This window comes from Phascolarctos cinereus, unplaced genomic scaffold, assembly GCF_003287225.1.
Source record: "Phascolarctos cinereus isolate Bilbo 61053 unplaced genomic scaffold, phaCin_HiC Scaffold_4;HRSCAF=312, whole genome shotgun sequence".
Classification (NCBI taxonomy): Eukaryota; Metazoa; Chordata; class Mammalia; order Diprotodontia; family Phascolarctidae; genus Phascolarctos; species Phascolarctos cinereus.
Genome location: NW_027555847.1, coordinates 51066310 through 51089011, shown reverse-complemented (window position 1 = coordinate 51089011; position 22702 = coordinate 51066310). Strand labels below are relative to the sequence as shown.

The following is a 22702-nucleotide window of genomic DNA, read 5'->3' as shown; positions in this document are numbered from 1 at the left end:
CGGGCTTCATAGAATACAGCAGTAGAAACGAAAGGATTGGATCAGATGACCTTTAACCTCCCTTCCAGGCTGAAATCAGTGATCCTACAAACATAATGTCTATCTCCTCTTTCCAGCACCAGTGGATTTGTCCAATACGGCCTCTTAAGAACAGTGAAAATGGTAAAGCTTGTATCTTTAGGGAGGACCTTGAAGAGGGTTGTATATACGGCAATATGTATCACTTGGTGTTTATGTCTAAGAATTTTATTTTCATGTTATTGATCAAATTTGAGTCCTAATGAGTCTCACCCACTGAGTACCGATGAGGATGTGGTATGGCGAGGTGGAAAGAGCACTGGGTTTGGCAAGGGCCTTCAAAGCGTAACATGCCTTTTATTGCCTATGTGAACCTTGGGTAAGACTTGTAATCTTCCTGGTCCTCAGTTTCCTCAAATGTAAAATGAGAGAAGGTTGGCCTGTAATCTCCCTTTCATCTCTAAATATTTTATGATCTCTAAATGTATGATATTATGTCAACATTTTTGATCTTAGGATCATAAATGTAAGATCTTATGATGATTCAGGGTCAGTAGAAATGCTGAGGAAAGAGAGGGGTAGAGAGGCTGTGTTTTGGCTGCCTAAACTATTGAAGGGGCTACGAGCCCCCAGATTAAGTAGAGCTTTACCATTGTAGGCAAAAGGATTGACTTTTTACCATATATATATCTGTAGATTGTGTAATCTGCCTACATAGGCTCCCTTAATGATGTAGAAAGTTTTTTGGTTTCCTTTTAAAGAAATTTAATTTAATTTATTTTTAATTATGAAATAAAACAAGCATCTCCATAACAATAGAATAAAAAAAAGGTGATTGCACACAAAACAGCAAATCTGTTATATACGATTTGCTATTCTTTTCAATATACAATAAAGTTATCATGTAACTTTCTTTTTTATTCTTTTTTCCTCCCCCTCCCCCAGATGGTTACCATTAGATGCAATATGTATGTGTGTGAGAATATATACACATACATATACATATAAATATGTAGGTATATGTGTGTGTGTGTGTATACACACACACACACACACACACATATATATATATATATATATATATATATATATATATATATATATATATATATATGTAAAATCATTCTATACATAGTTCTATTTATCAGTTCTTTCTCTGGATATGGACAGCATCTTTCTTCACATGTCCTTTGCAGGGACAGTTAGGTGGCCCAGTGAATAGAACACCAGGCCTAGAGTCAGGAGGACCTGAGTTCAAATCTAGCCTCAGACCAGACACTTGATACTAGCTGTGTGATCCTGGGCAAGTCACTTAACCCCAATTGCCTCACCAAAAAAAAAACCCCAACAAAACCCCCCCCAAACAACAACAAAACAACCACATGTCCTTTGTAGTCAATTTGGGTGTTTATAATGGTCAAAATGACTTAGTTGCTCAAAGTTGTTCTTAAAACAATATTGCTGTGACTGTATGCAATGATCATTAATCAGAATCTTTTAAGCAATAGACAAATAAGGAGAAAGATTTTGACTTAATACAACTTTTATTGAGAATGAGCTTATCATGCAAAAAAATTCACTTTGAAATTTGACTTTTATTTGAAAAGGAGGCTGAAAAAAATCATTGGAATCCAATATCCCCCCCACCCCCCTCGAACTCCTCGATGTTTCAGGAGCTCCTGTGTTCATGAAAAAGCACTCATATTCTGTTCCTTTATGGTCAGACCTCTCAGACTGCCATTCTGGGAAACACCTTCTATAAAACACCAGTGGTGCCATGCAATACTCCTCCTTTCATCTGAAAACAGCCTTCCTCCCTATGTTAATACAGAACTTTTTTTTTGGTTTTGAAACTATCTACCCACAAGCATCTTTCCTTTAAAAAAATATCCCACTGAGAAATATGGCTTAAAGTTGTTTGCTCCAGCACGGCCCTTCTCTTCTGCCTCAGGGTGAGATGGCAGGGATTCTGGCTATCTCCCTCCACTCAGGCTCCAAGGGGACAACCTTTAAGAACGCTGGGTTTTGCTACAGGTGGGGCACAAGAGCTGACCCTTAGTCACGATGTAAGCTCGTCCAGTTAGTGGCTGCTCGCAGCCCTCGCAGACGAAGTGCTTTCGGTGCCAGGCCAGATCTTCCACTCGCTGGTAGTCCTCAGAGAATATAATCTGGCAGAACAGAAAAAATGAACCATAAGACTCATTTCAACCCTTGGGCAGGGAAAAAAAAAGAGCTCGCCCTGATTTACGAAAGGCAGTAACCTGGCAATACCATAAGCTCAAGACCCTAGACTCTCAGACCATTTAAAAAACAAACAAAAAACCATCTTTAAATTGACCCATAAGAGACTCAGGAGAGAAATTCTGTATCCATTCTGTATGTGTGAGCATGGTATTTGGTGTATGTGGAATGCAGAATTCCTAGCTGCAGACGTGAAAGATTCTTCAGTTTGGGACTGAGGTTACTTGGAGTCAACTTACTACTTCATGATAATCCTGTGATATTCTTTGGACTCAAATCAAAGGCCAGCTCTCAGTCCTCATGTTCCCCTGGGTCTGATGGATTAACCCCTCCTCTTATCCCAAGGCATTTTCTCTGGGTGAAGTAAATCCAACTGTAGTAAGTTGGTGGTGTGAGTGACCTTCTAGGGCTTAGTTACTGATTAAGAACATATTTGGGTCCCCTGAGACAGTTATCATCTTAACCTCTGCTTTGAGGCTAGTGGAGGGAAGGGAGTTGATGTTCGTGTAGGTCAGAATCATGTGGGTAGGCCATTTCAACTCCTATCACTATGTTCCTGAATACTTACATAGCCTTGGAAATGACCTCAGCACTAAATATTTTGGATGTCTCATTTTGGTATGGACAATAAAGCCACAGGGAATAGTAAAAAACTGTCAGGTCAAAAGGGGTCATGTTTTATTGAGATCTCATGAAATAGAGGAAAGGATACTTGACTAGGAGTCAAAATACTTGGCACTGATGTTAAACTTGGCTAAATCTTTAAAACTCTCTGGGCCTCTGTTTGCTTGTCTGTCAAATGGGGGTTTATGATGCTACCCATTCTAAATTATAGATTAGTTGTGAGGACTGAATGAGATGGCTGATGTGACCACATTTGGATGGGTATAAAACTCTTTATAGCTGTCATTGCTAGGTTATACTGTTATTTTCTACTTCAGCAACCTTTCCATATAACTAGAGACTTGCCTGCTTCTGGGAGTGATATAATTTCTCCCAGAAAGTTGGGATGTAAAAACTCCCACTACTTGACCATGTGGTTCACCTCACCATAGCTACCATCTATTGGACTGAGAGACATTATTGTTTCTCCATACCAAAGGCCAAGAACTTAGGGCCATGGATTGATATGCCCTATAATTGCTTTGTATCCTTTCCCCCCAACTACTAATGGTGGCTTTAGGGCAGAGTATGCTGTTACCCATGTGGTCCTACTAGAATATAAGCTCCTTGAGGGCAGGGGCTATTAGGCTTTTGTCTCTGTGTACCCAGCATAGTGCCTGGAATATAGTAAGCACCTAATAAATACTTATTGAATTGAATTGAACTCGATTGAATTAAAAGGTGACAATGAGAGACAGAAGCAGGGCCTTTTAATCATACAGTCCCAGGAAAATTACAGCATTCCCAGTCACAGACATGGGGAGGCGATGACATAACCTTCAGCCGTGGAGAGGGGAATCATTTGATGGAAGTTCCTGAAACCTAGATTTCTGGGAGATAAGGGAAAGCAAAGCTGATACCATGGGAAGAATACTGTGTCTGTAATCAGAGGACTTGGTTTCAAATCCCAGCTCAGATGTGTTCTACCAATATCGTGTTGGGCAAATCATTTAACCTCTGCGGGTTTCCTTGTCTGTGGAATAGATGGCCCCTGAGTCCATTCTATGACCATATGTGACTTGGTAGTTCCCTAGATACCTATGAGCTCCACAGGGAAGGACTATCTCTGCAAGAAATGATATCTTTACCTCATCACAGCCCTTGCAACGGGGCCGCACACTCTCGCAGTAATGGCGCCCACACAGGGGAGCACCATTTTTCCAGAAGTAGATCAGGTCAACCAGAGGTTCAGAGCACTTGGCACACACAAAGCAGGCGGGATGCCACTGCCTATCATAGCCAGCTCTGTCTGCATACACCACGGGGCAGTCTGAGGGGGTGGCCTGCTTACAGTGCTCACAGATCTGAAAGCAAAACACAAAAAGGGACACAGTGAGTGGATAAGTCAATTCAGTCACCGTCCTGAAAAGCAAACCAGCAACAATTTATCATGGGCTTTTGCTGGGCATTGTGAGGGATAGAAGGGAAGGATTAAAAATATGCCAGAGGAGATAGGATATAGAAGAGTGAGTGCCAGTCAAGGAAACTTGGGTTCATATCACACCACTGACACATATTGTCTCTATGACCCGGATGGGTCACTTATCCTACTGGTGCCCAAGGACCCCTCTACTACTATGTTACTGAAGCTGATTATCTTCATGGGTAGAGGGAGTTTTCTCACCCACATTTCCCTGCTGCAATGAAATTATTGAGAGAAAAACAATCAAAAAACCTAGAAGGACATGTTTTCTGTCCTTGATAAATTATGAATACAGGTACTGTTGGGGAAATGAGGCTTGGAAGAATGAGGCAAGGAGCACTAGGAGACAGCATATATGTAAGGGCTAAATATCATGGTTCTGATCAGTGGCGTCACTTTCAAATAGGAAGGGATTCCTGTGGGCCACATATTTTCTTAGAAAACCACAAATTAACATTAACTATGTTGCGTTGTGTTTTTATTTATTTTGTGAAACGTTTCCCAATTACAGTTTAATTTGGTTCTGCCACACTGGGGAGTTTTGACAGCCCCATTTGACATTTCTTGTTCAGACTCCCTGGTCAAGTCTGGCTGATCACTTGTTGGGGATAATATAAAGGGGATTCTTGATCAGGCACACTAATTATGTAAAGGGGACTGTTGATCTGGTACTCTGTAGACTAGCTATTTTCTGAGGTCTTGTGCCTTGAGATTCTGTGATTTGCTATGCCATGCTAGAGAAGGGAAAGAGCTGTATGGACTAGAGTAATCATGGAAGGCTTCTCAGAAGTAGTAGGTCTTGAAATGTAACTTGAAGTGGGACCAGGATGTAGATTGGAGGAAAACAATTCCATTCATCCCACACTTAACTTCTGTCTACACACAAGGCATTATTCTAGCTGCTTCATTATATTATACATATGAATATATATATATATATATATAATATGTGTTACATATATCATAGGCAGGCTCACAATTACAGAGCCACCCTTAGTTGCCCTTCACCCCACCTGTTGAACCATCTGGTAAATCTTGTTGATTACACCTTTCCAATATCTCTCATATATATCCCTTTCTCTCAATTCATACAACCACCACCCTTGTGCACATCCTTATCTCCTGTCACCAGGCCTATTGCAATAGTCTTCTACTTGCTCTGCTGGCATCGAGTCTATCTCCATACTCCAATCCATCCTTCACTCAGCTGCCAAAGTGATCTTCCTAAAGCACAGAACTGATTATTTTATACCTACCACTCCCTACTCAATAAACTCCAGTGGTTCCCTAGTATGTCCAGGATCATATATAAGATCCTTTGGCATCCCAGTCCCTTTATAATGTGGCCCCTTCCTCCCTTTCCAGTCTTCTTGGAAAGATGTTCTTTTTTGTTTGTTTTTGTGAGGCAATTGGGGTTAAGTGACTTGTCCAGGGTCATACAGCTAGTACATGTCAAGTGTCTGAGGAGGATTTGAACTCAGGTCCTCCTGACTCCAAGGCCAGTGCTCTATCCACTGGGCAACCTAGCTGCCCTCTTTCCAGTCTTCTTATGCTTTACTCCTCTCCAGGTACCCTAAGACCCAGCTACATTGGCTTATTTGTTGTTCCGAGCACAGGACACTTAAGCATCCTTCCCCTGTACCTTTGAACTGATCTCCCACCTCCTTACCTCACCTCATGGTTTCCTTCCAGACTTAGCTCACATGCTACCTAAGGCAGGAAACCTTTCTGACCTCATTCCCCACCCCTGCTCCCTTCCCTCAAAGATGACCCTTCATTTTCACCATATATATCTTGTATGTACATTGTTATGTGCATGCCTTAATTCGAATGTGAACTCCATGAGGACATAAAACTGGCTTTTAACCATTCTTTTTATCCCCTAAGCTGAGCATAGTGCCTGGTACATAGTACGTGCCTAATAAATGCTTGTTGACTGACTTGCAGATCTACAGTCTCATCTTATTTTATTTTCAAGGCTGCATTGTGGGAAGTAGGTGGCATTAATGTCCATCCTATCAGTAATAAAACCCAACCTAGAAATTCACTTGTGATATTTGTTGACTGATTAATTTCACTGGAGTATGCAGTTCCTTGGTAAGCAAATTCCTTCTACCAAAAGCAAGTTGGCACCATCTGAGTAACTTATATTATTGATTTTTATTTTATTAAATTATATATATATATATATATATGTAAATTATATTATTGATAGTTGCTTAGGTCCCTGAGAGCTTAGTGACTTGTGGGTTATGTAGTTAGTATATGTTAGGGGCAGGACTTGAACCCAAGTCTTCCTGACTCCAAGTCAAGCCAGCAAGTATAGTGGATAAAGCCCTGGACCTGGAGTCAGGAAGAACTGAACCCAAATATGACTTCAGAGTCTTATTTGCTATATGACCCTGGGCAAGTCACTTAACCTCTGTTTGCCTCAGTTTCCTCAGCAACAAAATGGGGATAATAACAGCACCTACCTCACAAGATTGCTATGAGGATCAAGTGAGATTTTACACACATACACACACACACACATATCTGTACATGTATATGTGTATGTATGTATGTGTATGGTGCTTAGCACAGTGCCTGACACATAAAAATTTCTATTAAAATGCTTATTCCCTTCCTTCTCACTTCCTTAACATTGTCCCTTGTAAAATTCCAATCCAGAGGCTTCCATTTTTCCTTAAGGTCAAGAGAAAGATGTTTCTTCCTAATGTGATGCATATGTAATGTGACTTCCTAATGCAGCTGTGTATGCAAACTTCTCTAGATGGCCTGGAGCTAACCAGAGGTCCTTAGGAAAACTGTAATAATTAAATTAATTCATTAGTTTCATGATATCCTAAAAATAGTTGGCAGGGGTTGGTTGTGAGTGCTGTTTGGACATAAAATACATTTTCTACATGGCTGGCTGAAAATGTTAAAAGTTTTACCATTTCCAAGGTCATGACTCCCATGGGAAAGGAATTAGTTTATTTTTTCCCTCTGGAGTGTATGTTCAAAGGACACAAGTATCTTATGAAGGGTAGGTCAGGGTTCTGAATTTCCTTCTATTGTCTGGAGGCCTTGAAGGCCTGGAGGATGTGTTTTTAAATAATTAGGCCTGCCTGGCCATTTGCAGTCCAGGGGATTTCTCTGCTGGGTGGGAGTTTGGACCTGATGACCATGGAAGGGTGTTTTCAACTCTAAGATGCTGCTAGTCTGTGAAATGGCTCATGCCTTGGAACAAATATTCTGATGCACAATTACATTCTGAAAATCAGGAGTGCCATGGTACAGGAGAAGCCAGGCTTAGCATATGACAGCATTACCAGTTAAAGAAGGGAAGGCACATCAGAGCTGTGGGAAAGAAGTGGATTATTTAGAAGAGCTACGGCAAAGTAAGTTCTCTATCTAATCCCAAACTGTTTCCCTGCTCAGGACCACTGGAAGGGAGCCTGTAGTTTGTCCCAAAGAGGAGGCAGGGTGAATTCCCAGCATGCCAAGTCATTAGGTAAAGCTTTCCAGATCACTCCATTCCCTCCCCAGTCTTGCCTAAAAGAGTAAGTGTTCCAGGTTACCCAAATGCTATGGGTATGTGCTAAGCACTGTGCTAAGCTCTGGAGATTCAGACAAAAACCAAATAGTCCTTGACCTCAAGAGACTCATATTATCTCCAGGAAGCAACCTGTACAATAACAAATGGTCTGGTGTTTACAATGGGTTATCTGTAAAAGTGGTGAGGTCTAAAGCTGAAGAAAATTAATGGCCATGGAATCCAATCCATTCCTTAACACAGTTTTTAAGATGAAGAAATTGCGACCCAGAAAGACTTGTCCAACCTCACAGACAACAAATGAAAGAACTGGGATTTGAACCCAGGTTTTCTACCTCTGAATCCAATGCTTTTCCTTCACCATTAGGATACCAGAGCTGTCCTAGGTGCTGTGGAGATTCACTAGAACTAGGAGCATTGCCTCTTCACTGAAGGACATTCTCTGATCTCTTCTTATATAACCTTGACTTACCTGGCTACGCTAATTCTCACAGATGCTCTATCTGCTCCTGGTTTCAACTTTCTCAGTCACCTGAGAGTGGTTTTAGAATCTCAGTGCCTCTAAGGCTTCACAATATCTCAATCACAGAATTCATTTCTTCCAGTAGCCTTTAAAATAAACAGCCTAATTGCCATTTTATGAAAACAAGATGTCCCAAATAATAAGGTCTGTCAGCACATGTCAGGAATTAATTTCCTTTTCTTGCTGATGAGCTGTTTTCCGTATCTCTTTCTTATGAAAGCTTATGAGATTTCAGAGATGAATGACTTAGGTGACCCAGAAGAATTCCTGCACCCCAAATTCTTGGTCTCAGCCATGGAGCTGAGACTGGATCATGACATTTTATTATGAGCTAATAAAAATGGGGAAATGGAGAGCATAACACCCTAAGACAAGGTTTTTTTTTCTTCTGGCCTCACCCCCTAATTGTGAGTCAGCCAGAGGATTATTTTTCCCTTTGATATTTTCCCTTCAATTCAGTTTTTATCCGTCAGGACATGAGGCAATTCAGCTACTCTGTTAAACTGCTATCCTCCCCAAGGGACATCATGCAATGTAGTCAAACCTTATCATTCCTGTTTTATGTATAATGCATCTCGATGGCCAGTGGAGAGAGCATGGGGCTTGGAGGCAAGCAGGCCTAAATTTGAATCCTGCCTCAAATGCTTGTTAGCTGTGGGACCTCTGCTAAGTCATTTAACCCTTTTCAGTCTCAATTTCCTCACTTGTAAAATGAGAGAGTTTGGTTCAACGGCTTTTAAGTTTCCTTCCAGTTCTAAATGTATGACTAATGCTCACTTTTCTTCCTCTGGTTTCCTTGTTCCTCCTGAATCGCCTACACATTCCTTATCCAAATCTTATCTGAACTTTTAAGCCCTATCTCAAGCTCATTTGGCCTCTTCCATGAAGCCTTCTGTGATAACTATAACCCTCATTTATCACAAAGAATCATAAATCTATGATTTTGAAGAGCCATCTGATATTATCTTGTCTAATCTTTTCATCTTAAAAATTATTAAACTGAAAGCTGGAGAGATAAGTGATTTGTTCAAAGTCATACAACTAGTAAGAAGAGAAGTAAGGATTTGAACCTGGGTCTGTGGACTCCAATCCAAGATTCATTCTCCATACTCTGAAATCTTGAAGTGCTTTGTTGTTATTGAAAAATGGGAATGAGTAGTGGTGCCACAGTCTAAGATTAGGAATACTTAATCAAGTTGATTATCATAAATAGTGTTAAAGCAGCAAGTCAGATGGAGAGCAAAGTCACATTATTACTGGAGAATAAGAGAGAAAAATGCTTGTTGAATGATATTGATTGACTCAAACACCATTTCATACCCAACCATTGCGCTTTGACTGACCAATTGTACATCTAATAATGGGCATACTGTAAGAACATGTATTTCCCAGCACAATGAGTATAGCATATAGAATTGGAATGGTAGAGTGTCACAATGGTGAGCCTAGTAAACTGGGTTATATGTTCTCTTTAAAGCCTAGAGAACCTAAGTCACAGAGGCGGGCTTGATTCAAGGGAAGAGTGGTGTTTGCTCAATTATAAAGAAAGGGAAACAGTATCTATAACATTCTTATTGAAGAGTAGAGCAAAAATTCCAAATTGTAGCAAAGGTCAAAACGGTTTGGTAAAAATGTCTGAAATGTAGACTCTTTTTAAGAAAAAAAAATTATGATTCTTAAATGTACTTTGAGAATGAGGCAGTGTTGCCTAGCAGAGATCCTCTGGGCCCTTTTATATGGAGAGAAAAGAATGATTTATAATTAGTGTACCACTTATTTCCAAAGAACTTAAAACAGGCTGGTTACTTACAGAATTTAAGCATTTATCTTCTGATTTTATCCAGATGGGGGGAGGGGAAGAGAATAAGCATTTATTAAGCACCTACTATGTGTCAGATACTGTATTAAGCACTTGATAAATATAATTTCATTTGATCCTCACAACAACCGTGGGAGGTGGGTGTTATTATTATCTCCATTTTACAGTTGAAAAAACTGAGGCAGACAGAGGGTAAGTGATTGCTCAGGGTCACACAACTAGCAAGTGTCTGATGCTGGATTTGGATTCAGGTTTTCCTGATTCCAGACCAGCACTCTATCCACTGTGTGACCTAGTTGGGTTATTATTATAAAATTGTCAATATGAAAAATTACTTTTTTTAGTAGAAACCTTCTGTTCAAAACCTTCTAGCCTCCTAGTAAGTACATAAAATAATGAAGTAATGAATAATTTTGCATCCTCCCCCAGCAATAAAATTTAATAAGCATTTATTAAATGACTAACTCTGTTCAAAGCGTCAGCTAAGCCCCGGGAAAACAAAGACAAAAAACAGTTGCTATCCTCAAAGTGCTTACTGTCCACTAGGAGAACAAGGTAAGAGATTGGAAATGATAGAGTTCTCCGATAATGATAGAATGCCTTTTTGCTCTTGATAGAATCCCTAGGATTTTCCCAATGGGAGTGACAAATTTATATTTTGTTTCAGGCAACAGCAGACTAATATGGTCAATAGTCACACACAGTATCCCTTTGGCCTAAACTTCACCATCTTAAAATGCTGGATGAGAAAATCCCTCTAGACTCTGGTGGTTTAACACTATAATCCCATTGCTTTGAATGGCCAAGGGTCATATCCCCATCATACATTGTTTCCTTTTGGAGACTCCTTAACCAAATGCTGACCCAGGCTAATCCAGTTAGGATTGTGAAAATTTCACTATTACAACACAGTAAATATTAACACAAGAGCCTTAAATCCAAGCTCTGGTTTCTTTCCAATGCAAATACTCACAATTTATTTATAAACACAATCTCCCTATTTCCTCTTATGGTGATTATTCACTATCTTCACTTAGCAACAAATAGATCACCAGGGAGGGACTTTCCCCCACCTATTGTTTCTGATGTCTGTAGCACTCTCCTCCTTCATGCTGAGAGTATTTAAAGGTATATGTGTATAATATCTATTCTCCCTTTATCTGCCATCTCCACTTCTTTAGGAAGGAGAAATGGACTTGTTATCAAACATGATATTCTTTACTGTCAGGGGTGAAAACATCAACATTTTCTAACTCTCAAGTCTCTGTATCATATCTGTTGTTAGGGGGTGAGGAGTAGGCTTCATGTGAAGTATAGCTGTTGAATCTGTAATGAGGTGCTCTTGGGCCTGATAAACTATAGGGCAAAATAGTTCCTTTGGACTGTTTCCACATATGAAGGAGAAGTAACATAGTACAATGGAAAGAAAGAACACTGAATTTGTAGCCAGAGGTTCTGGGTTCAAACCTTTCCTACTATGAGACGTTAAGAAGTTCTTCTCCCATAAAAAAGGCAATTGGACCAGATTGCATTTTCCAGCTCTAAATCTAGGAGACTGTGGTCCTATGGATGGGGTGTTAGAATCCTTATTTACTCCTCACTCTGCCAGAATAGCCTTTGGAGTAGTCCTAAATAATTATCAGTTTTCTGGGTTCTCTAAACCCTGTCCTTTCTTTAAGCCTATCCAGTACCTTCTTTTGGCAGAACCAAGTAGTTACCAGGATTCTACCACCCCAGTTATAGGACCACAATCTCATAGATTTAGAGCTGGAAAACGCAATCTGACAGTAAAGAATATCATGTTCGATAACAAGTCTATAAGATGACAGAAAGAGAAAAATTAACAAGAAGAGAGGGCAAAGATGTTAATTTTTCTCCTTTCATCTTATAGACTAAATATTGCATGAAGATATAACAGAGTCTGAAAACAAATTCAAACCCCAGGTCTACCACTCACTTAACTCTGGGCCTCAGTTTCCCTGCTCAATGGGGCTGGAATGAAATAGATGATCTCCATGGTCATTTCTAGATCTAAATCCATGATATTTTATTCTTCTGATGATTGAGGAGAGCTGTGTTTTCAAATTTCCAGGGAACAGGAAAGAAAAAAAGTTGACTAGCCCACAAGCCAAACATTTGCTTGGACAATGTCCTGGAAGATTCATTTGCCCACAAGAATGTACCTTAGCAGCAGCCTATACAAACTCCAACTAAGCTCTCAAGTTGCCTGGAGTTTCCGCCTGCATCCCAGACATTTGGCTGCTAGGAATGGGACAAGGCTGTATTTCAGGACCCTCCCAGCCTTATATGGCCCCTGAATGTTCATCTGTTGAGACTCTGGGACATTGGACTCTGTGCATTCTCTGTCCCCACTGTAGAATTCCAGACCAAATTAATGGAACTTTATGAATGGAAGGAATGTTCCAATTATCCTTTTCCTTTTTTTTTTCTTTTTTCCCCTCTCAGGCCCTCCGTTTCAAGGCTATAATGTAATCTTTTGACTTCACAAAAGGGATTCTGGAACAATAATGGAGATTGAGCAAAACTTTGTATTTATCAGCTGCAGTGGCTTTTTAATTGGGGTTATGGAGTAGGAACAGAGATTAAGGGCTGGAAAGGATCTTAGAGGCACTAACTCTTTCATTTTACAAATGAGGCTAAGTGACTTGGTTAGGGTCACAAAAGGAATAAAGGACAGAGGTGAGAGTTGAATCCCATTTCTCTGATTGCAAATCCAGTAATCCTTTCACCATACTGCAGTGCTTTGTGGAAGAAGTGACAAATTCTTGAGCCAAAGGAATCTGCTCTGGAAACCTGGGAATCTGATTTCTGTAAAGGCACTCAGAAAGCCATTTAAACTGAATGAAACAGTTTGGCATAGATGCAGACACTCATTGATTTAGCCCAACTCCCTAAGCCTGGGGACACCTCTAAATTTCATCCCTGTGGGTTAATGTCTTGAAAAACAAAGGATATTGGTCAGATTGAGACAAACTTATTTTCGGCTGAGTGCCCACTAGACACAAGACTCTTTAAAGCCAACTAATTAGGGGCCCATGACCTATGGAGTCATATTGGGGGGAGAGATGGGAAGGCTGGACAAATATTCAAAGATTGACTCCTCATCTTAAAGTTTCAGAGAGCAGGACTAGAAATTCTCAAAGTTAGCTAGCCTTGTTTATTTGAACAATTCTGGTGGATTCTGGTAGACAACCACGATATTGATCCCTCTATTAGGAACCGCTAAGAATTCTCGGTGCAGCTAGATAGCGCAGTGGATAGAGCTAGATGGTGCAGTGGATAGTGTACGGGCCCTGAAGTCAGGAAGACCAGAGTTCAAATCCAGCCTCAGACCAATCACTTGACACTTACATAAAACTTAATGACACTTAATAAAATTAACACTTCACAATTAAAATTGACAGTTAACAAAATTAAATTAAAATTTGAAAAAAGAATTCACCATAACTTCCTCCACTTAAACTAGTGGGAAAAAATGGAGGTAAGAGGTATGGGAAAATTTTTAAAAAATTGTATAGTTGGTTTAACTGATATAATGGGCAACGAATGCCAGTAGGCAGTTAATTTAATGGGAAAATAATGACAATCCAATTAATAGTTAATAAGTGATGATGGTTAAATCATTAACTTTTAAAAAATGATATTGCCTTATACAATATTCATTTGTCACGCACCATAACTAAATCTTTTCTCCCTTGGTTTCTGTCCCCTTTTTAACATGGTAACTAGAAACAGGGGTGGTTTTTCATGGATTTACTCAAAACAGACAAAGGAAAGTGTAACCATGTCTCTCCCTCCTGAAAAACTGAAAGGGTTCCCCATCACCTCTGGAATTAAGATGCAAACTTCTGGTTAGTATTTAAATTCCTTCACACTCTGAATCCAGCTTCCCTTTCCAGGTTGGTTACACATGTCTTCCCTTCACTTGGATCTATGTTTTATTCAAATGGGCCTATTAGTACTTCCCTATGTTTGACATCCCATCTTCTGACTCCTATGCCCTTTCCTCATCTCCACATCTTAGAATCTCTGGCTTCTTTTAAAACTCAGATCAATGCCATTTTATACATGAGGTCTTTCCTGATTCCCTCTCACCACTAGGACCCTCCTGAAATTACAATATATAAATTAATGACATTATATTAATTTTTTTAATTTAGTCATAAGGCCATAGTATCATAGACAGAGCTGGAAGGAACCTCAGAGACCGTCTAGACCAACCCCCTCATAAGTTGTTTTCCCAGAAGTCCTTGAAGGCAGGAAATGTCTTATTTTCTGTCTCTGTATCCCTGACACTTAGCACCGTGCCCGGCCTGTGCTTAGTAAATGTTTCTTGAATGAATGAATGAGTAAATGAAGGAATTCAGTTCAGTCTTTAAGTAGGCGTAGGTTGCCTAGCCAGTTTTTGGCTGTCTTATAATACAGACTGGTCACTTGAATGTCAGAAGATGGAGAGGTAAGATAGGCTGCAGCCAGACCACAGGCGTTGGCTGGAATGTGAGCATTTCATTGGGATTGGCTCAAGAAAAGAAGACAGCTCAGTGAGGATGCTGCTGCTCCCTGAAAATGGATTGGCCTTATTCTCAGGCGCCAAACAAAAGAAGTCTTCACAGAAGGAATTCCACACAGGTGTGAAGTCCATGAAAAAGTCCTTTGGATACAATTATTTCTTTCTTCTAATTGGCCTTACAATACATTAATCTTTCTTCTTCTTCTTCTTCTTCTTCTTCTTCTTCTTCTTCGAGTAGAGGAGCACAAAACAGCTATAGTTTGCATCTGTTCTATGGTCTCAGACTTCAGTTCAAGTCAGTAAACATTTATTAGGCATTTACTATATACCAAGCACCATGCTAGGCATTAATCACATTCCATCTGCTGTCTCATCTGTCCTTTGCATAGGCTGTCTTCTATACCTGGAATGCAATCTCACCTCACCCTCACCTCTAAGAATCCCTAACTTCCTTCAGAGCTTGGCTCAAAAGTTCCTTCCTACATGAGATAAGACCTCTCCTTAACTGCCCTCCCCACCCCCATTCCCCAGCTACTATATCTTTCTCCTACAAATTAACTTGTATTTGTTATGGATGCAGCAGGGGCTGCTGGACAGCTTAGTGGATAGAGGACCACGCCAGGAGTCAGGAAGAATTGACTTCAAATCCAGTCTCAGACACTTAGTAGCTATGTGACCCTGGGCAAGTCACTTAACCCCTATTTGCCTCAGTTTCCTCATATGTAAAATGAGCTGGAGAAGGAAATGGCAAACCATTCCAGCATCTCTGCCAAGAGAACCCCAAAAGTGTCAGGAAGTCAGAAACAACTAAACAACATTATGTGTACCTTTATTTTGCACACATTTCTATGTGTGCTTCTTGGATTGCCCTACAGAATGTAAGCACCTCGAGAGCAGGGACTATTTCACCATGTCCTTAACATACTATCTGGCATAGATGCCTGACAAATGCTCATTGATTGGTTGATAGACATTGATAACACAAAGGTGAAAAAAGATAGCCTCATGGAACCTACATCCTATCCAGAAGAATTATATTAAAGTAGGCGGACACAACATCACGATGGATCCAGATGGGATCTCAGGATGAACTACCTGATAGTAGAGGCTGAGGACCCTGTAATGGGGCACCAGCACCCTAAAAAACATGTTGAACTTCCATTTGTCTCAGGTAACGCAGGACTAAGACTGGAGGGAGGAGACCCAGAAGTGACCTAGAAAAATATAATCATTGAATGGCAGAACCGGAGGGCACTTCAACCCACACACATTTGTTATTCCTATACTACACACTTAACATGGTCTAAAGGGTGGGAGAAGATACAAATTTTAGATAAAACCTGGTTGCAGCTTTTATGGAGTAAGAACTCATCTATCCCAACCACCTTCTCAATACATGGAACTTGACTGCAGCATCTCTGACAAATGATCCACCACCTATCGTATGTGTAAATGCCTCCAGTGTTAAAAGGCTCAATCTATTTTCAGACACCTCTAATTGTTGTAAAGTTCCTCCTTCTATTCAGCCAAAATTGTCTTCCCTGTGTCTTTGAATTATTTTCCTTTGTTTTATCCTCTGCAGCCAACTAGAATCAATTAATCAACAAATGTTTATTAAATGCCTGCTATATGCCAGCTCTTTAAATATCTAAATGTTTGAGGACTGTGATCTCCATTAGGAAAGATATTGTGACGTATGGATTAAGGGAAACCTGGGTTCAAATCCTGCCTTTGATATATCCTGGCTGTGTGACCCTGGGCAAGTGTCTTGCCATTCAATTGCCCAGGTAATTCTCCAAGACTCAATTGCAGATTTGCATTAGTGGAGAGATGTTTCTCATTGGGAACTTCCTACAACAATTAAATTACATTTCTGGACTTAGTAAAATCCCATAAATCCTTTTTTCATGCCTCCTAAGGGAATAGACGTGATCCTGACTTTTTAAAGGCCACACTGGCAATGTACTAGGAAGGGAAATTATTCCTCCACTTGGAAACGATAAACTGACCACAAGAAGCCTTTTCTGATCTTCTAATTGCTTAGCTTCTAGGTGGTACAATGGACAGATCTGGCACCTGAAGTCAAGAAGATCAGAGTTGGAATTTTTCCTGAGATGCTAATGAGTGTGGGACCTGGGCTAGCCACTTAAGCTCTCTCTGCTTCAGTTTCCTTGTCTGTAAAATGATGGTGATAATAACAGTACCTTCCTCATTGGCTCATTGTGTTGGAGATATGCTACTTTGTATGCCCTTTAGAGAAAGTACAAAGGTCCCTTCCAGCTCTGCCACTCTGGTTCTAAAGTCCTGCCCAGCTCTTATAAGATTGTTTCCAGGCTTGTCATTTTCTTGAATCATTTTCTTAGTGGCAGGTCAGACACTATGGGGAGACACTAAAAAAAAAACCTTAGCTAAAAGAATTTATGGTCAAAAAAAGGATATGAAAGACACATATCAGAGGTGAGGACAACTACCAAGACAACAAATGCAGATGCAAATTGAAACTATGGCTGAGGGGGAATGACTGAAAGTAAGTATAGTTATCCAGGGAGAATGTTCCTGCTATTTGTCTAGGCCACTCTATGTCTGTAACTCAATTTAAAAAAAAAAGGTAGATAAGGATCCCTGTGAGCCTCATATTGACTTAGAAAACCACATGTTAATATTAACTATGTTCTGTATTTTATTTATTTTGTCAAATTACTTTTTTTGGGGGGGGCTAGGCAATGGGGTTAAATGGGGTGAAACACTTTGCAACCCTTAGAATGTGATCAACAGAGTGTTTTGTTTTGTTTGTTTGTTTGTTTGTTTGTTTTCCCCTAGAACAGGGGTCCCTATCCTTTTTCATGCTGCAGAATGTGATCTAAATGCTAGCTATTTTGATTATGAATTGAGACAGATACCCTGGGCACATAAATAGAGACTTCCTAGTTAATACCCATTAACTAGGGTCTAATTATTCAAACAGATATGAATCATAATGCCAGACCTAGAAAAGACCTTAAGGGTCATCTGGTCCAACTCCCTGATTTTGCTGACAGGGGAATTGAGGCCCAGAAAGATGAAATCAATTACCCACAGCCCCATCAGCAGTAAGTAAGCATCAGGGGTAAAAGTTGAACCTGGGTCTTCTAATTTCTGAACCCTTATCCTTTCGCTGTACCCCACTGTCTCCTACACTATCAGTCAGCCCACATTTCTCTATTTTCTCTGCAAGGCTAACAACGACAACAGCAATAATAGCATTTATAAAATGTAAAGAACGTTTGTGCATGTTAACTCACTGGATCCAGACAGACCATCATGACTTTTTAAAACACTCTGTTGAAATTCAGGTACGTTGGACAAGATCTGTCAAGCATCTCATCTACCCCTTCATTCTATAAATCCATGTAGCTGCTGAAAAGGACAATTTTCTAATCTGAATATGCCAGCCTTACTATGATAATTCTTACCAACAAATTCAATGGAAAATCCCCTGGATCCCACCCCTCCCACCTCTGTTCTTATCATCATTGTCCTGATCATGGTTTCCCCACAAGATTTAGATTTCTCCTGTAGCCCTTATTCTGCCAGGCTAAGCTGCCTTTCGTACATCTGGTCAAGTAGCCTCTCTTCTTAGATGAACACAGACCCAAAGCACTTACCCTAAGACCACCCCATCCCCCAACTTGGTTTTAAGTGCAGAGCAGAAAATTAACAGGTGCATACAAGGCTGACAGCACAAAGGCTTCATTGTGGGAGCAGCTTAATACACAAAATACGGCCCTGCAGAGGCAGGGACATCCCTACTTGCATCCACCCAAAGGAAGTGAATGTTAACATATTAGAGCACATTCTAAATAAGAAACAGATAGTTTACCAGTCCATCAGCTTCTGCTCCCCAGCCCCAAAGGGTAAACAGGGAGTTCCAGAAGGGAAATTCTTTGCTATTTGCTTGGAACAAACCATAATACATTCAAACTTTGAAAAAGTATTGCCACCCTACCAGGGGCAAAAGGTCAACTAAACTCTCCCCAGATCAGATACCAACTCCTACATGCAGAGCTGGGTTCAAATCCTGACTCTACCCCTAACCTGAGTAGCCTTGGGCATGTCTGTTAATCTCTCAGAAACTCAGTTTCTTCATCGGTACTGTAATAATAGCTAACAATAGCTAGCATTTCTATAACACTTTAAGATTTGCAAAACATTGTACCTACATTTTCTCTGGATGTGTAAAATGAGGGAGTTAGACTAGGTTACCTCTAAAGACCTTTCCAATTCAAAATCCATAGTTCTTTTGTCCTAGAGTCCTAGACTCGACTCCAGGGCCAGGGTTCTTAACCTGGGATAAAGTGAACCGTGGGATAGGAATCAACTGCATTACCTCTTTATTTTCACGAACCTATAGCTGAAATTTAACGTTTCCTTCAGTTATAAATGTAGGCAACAAGTGTTATTCTGAGAAGGGGTCCACTCATAAGCTTCATCAGACTGCACAGGTGTCCGCAGCATGAAAAAGGATAAGGACCCCTGCTCTAGGGGAAAACAAACAAACAAAACAAAACAAAAAGACTTGTCAGGTCAGTGCTTCTTGTTTGCTAGCAAACAAGGATGGATGACAAGAGATTCATGGAACCATATATTATACGATGAAAAGGGTCCAGGACTTAGACTCTAAAAATAGTATTCAAATATCAGTTTTTCCAATTCCTGTCAATTGAACTTGGGGTAAGTCACAGCCTTTCCGAGTCTTAGTTTCTCCAAATGTAAAATGAACGGGTGGGACTATGACTTTGATGGTCCTTTCTAGACTTCCTCTATTCAGTAGCCTCCTCCAGGGACTTTGCAGAGCATTGGAAAACTTGATCATTGCTTTGGCATTCTGTCCTATTTGTTGCAGCTTTAAGGGCAGTCAGCTGGTGGAAAACAATTGGATTACGAAACAGAGCAATGCAATTGGGACTTTCTTTCTCCCTGGTCCACTGGGCTGCCATTTATATATAAAGTCATTGCCTATTAAGAGCTGAAGGAAAAAAAAAGCTAAAGTTCTTCAGTTTTACCTTTTGCCTTAAGTTCTCAGAGAACACAATATTATTATTGTTAACATATTAACAATATTAGAGGAGGTTGATTGTTGGCTAAAAGACCTATTTAAAAGATGACCAAGATGTGGGTTTGTCTAAGAAGGGATCACCCACGCAAGAAACACCTGGGTAAGTATGATTTGGGTCAATGCTTCCCAAGTCCCTGAAGATGTGCATTTGGCTACTAACACATGAGAAGAGCTCCATGCTGGTGCATCCTGATGGAAACTTTCATCCTGATGTTAAGAGCTCACATGTATATGACCCTAGACAATTTAGAAAGCATTGTTTTCTCAACAACTCTGAGGTTGTGAAATGCAAATACGGTTATTGTCATTTCACAGAAAGTATGAGGGCTTGGCTGTAGCCACATAGCAAGTGGGTAGCAGAGTTGGGAATGAAATCTGTTTCCTGGGTAACTAATGTCCAGTTCAGTGCTCCTTCTATTACAGGCAGCCTTCTTAATCTTCATAAAAATGTAGGTTTCCAAGCAAATTTGGGGATGCGAAGGGGACCTGGGACATTCCAGGGAATGCTATTGAGGAACATGCCACGCTACGTTATAAGGAAAGCTAAACTAGGAGCCACAAGGAGAGGTAGATGGGTGGTACAGTGGATACAGCCCTGGGACTGAAGTCAGGGAGACCTGAGCTCAAATCCAACTTTGGATACTTACTAGCCATACAACCTTGGGTAAGTCACTTAACCTCTGTTTGCCTTAGTTCCCTTAACTGTATTGCAAAACATAACTCATGGGTTGTTGTAAGGATCAAATGAGATATTTGAAATATTTGAAAAGTGTTTAGCGCAGTGCTGGACACATTATAAATTATACAATGCTTATCCCTTTCTCTTCCCCTTCTTCTCATCTCTCCTTCATCTAGCCCTTCTCCCCTTCCACCACCAGAATAGCATCATGGAAAGGGCACTGGGCTTAGAGTCACAAATATTGGTATGGAGTCTCAGCTCTGACTCTAGGAATGATGTGGGGTAATGGATGAATGCTGAGCTTCAAGATCGGAAGACTTTTCAATCCTACCTCTGACACTCACTGTGTGACCATGAAAAAGTTGCTTTATTTCTCTAAGCCTCAGTTTCCTTATCTGTAAAATGTGGGCGTTGGCCTTGATGGCCTCTAAGATCCCACCTAGCTTGAAATCTCATGAACATTTTAGCATGACCTAAAACAGAAATGTTGCTGGGGCAAGATGGCTGAATTTAGTCATAGGACTACAGGACCTCAAATCTCAGCTCTGCTGCTTACTAAATGTGGGACCTTGAGACAGTCTTTGGAATGCGGACTTCAGTTTCTTCATCTGCTAAGTGAGATGTTTGGGCTACCAACCAATCAGCTTTTATTAAATGCCTCTTATACACTAGGCAATGGACTGGATCAGAGAGGTCAAACAGTTGGCCTGCAAGCCACTCGACACTCCCTAGTGCTATCCAAACCAGATTAAAATGTAATTGGGAAATATTTAACAAAAGAAATAAAAAATACATTAGAACACAGATAACATTAATATGTAGTTCTCTAGGTTAATATGCTGCCCACAGGGAATCTTATGTACAGCTTCTATTTGAATTTAACTGTAGGCAGCTAGGTGGCTCAGTAGACAGAGTGCTGGGCCTCAGACTCATCTTCCTGAGTTCAAATCTGGCCTCAGATACTTACCAGCTGTGTGACCCTGGGCAAGTCACTTCACCCTGTTTGCCCCAGGTTCCTCATCTGTAAAATGAGCTGGAGAAGGAAATGATAAACCACACCAGTATCTTTGCCAAGAAAACCCAAAATGGGGTCATAAACAGTCAAGACATGACTGAAGTGACTGAAAAACAACAAAGTATGATTTCTAAGACTCCTTCTGGCTCTCTACCTTACAACCCTATCAGTCATACAACTTCTCAGTTTTTGTTTCCTAAAAGAATGGGGATGACAATTCATGAGGCAGAAAGCATGAACTAGTGATAGAGAACATCTTCCAAGTCAGAAAGACCTGGGTTCAAGTACCACCTCTGACATATGCTAGCTGGGAAGCCTTAGGCAAGTCACTTGATTTTCCCAGCACATAGGCAAGTCTTTGAGACTATGGAAATGAATGAAAAGATAGCCTCCAGGCCACCTGGACAGACAAGAGTTTCTGGGTAATTAATTGTCAATTTATTAATTAGGCTAGTTGGCAATCAATAAATTGATGGGTCAGTGGTTTCTGTAGGTAACCAAAGATGCCCAAAGGAGACCTTGGAACCTTTAAGTACCTTTGTAAAAGGGAATGTCCCTGACAAGTGAAAATCAACCCTGATTGACAGACATTTGAAAAGGAGGTGGGCTAGAAATCTTCAGCTCCTCTTGCTAAGAATGTGGCTTGATCATGAAACTCAGCAGCCTCCAACAATCTGGACAGGGGAATCCATTTCCATCCAGTCCTATCTGGTTGGTTTTCTCCTTCATCAACTGGGTCACCCTAACCTCTAATGGAGGCTCCTTTCCTTAGGGTAAGAACTTGCCCAGACTGGATTCTGTTTAAACAGAAATTAGGTCTCCTAGTTGGGTGGGGTCTGCCCAAGATTGAAGATCTTGCACATTCCTTGAGGGCTTGAGGTAATTTCCTCAATGTCCTTCAGGGACTGACTTTAGCAAGAGCTAGACCTTAATGAGGAAATTGAGGAGTAAAGCCTGGATCCCAATTTAATAATTGGCTATTAATATAATAGTAAAATAATAATTTCTGTCACTATGAGGTACAAAACAGTTTCCTCATTGGGAATTCCCTCCACAAATGGAATCACAGGAATGAACCAAATACAGTACAACATATTTCATTGGGTTGATGTGAGATAAGATTAAAATAAGTCACATAAAATGCTTTGTAAGAACTA

General features: G+C 40.4%; 1 protein-coding gene and 1 long non-coding RNA gene across 3 annotated transcripts in view; one reads left to right on the top strand and one right to left on the bottom strand.

Annotated features, from left to right (window-relative positions):
- Positions 1–22702, top strand: part of LOC144456617 (uncharacterized) — a 222022-nt gene that overhangs the window by 17645 nt on the left and 181675 nt on the right. The gene's annotated exons all lie outside the window — the stretch shown is intronic.
- Positions 1544–22702, bottom strand: part of LMCD1 (LIM and cysteine rich domains 1) — an 82919-nt gene continuing 61760 nt past the window's right edge. For both annotated transcript variants that reach the window (XM_020973786.2, XM_020973785.2), the window contains 2 exons: positions 4011–4226; positions 1544–2186 (listed from right to left, as the gene is read on the bottom strand). In XM_020973786.2, the coding sequence (XP_020829445.1) occupies positions 2028–2186; positions 4011–4226 (375 nt within the window). In that variant the 3' untranslated portion in view covers positions 1544–2027. The remainder of the gene's footprint in view (positions 2187–4010; positions 4227–22702) is intronic.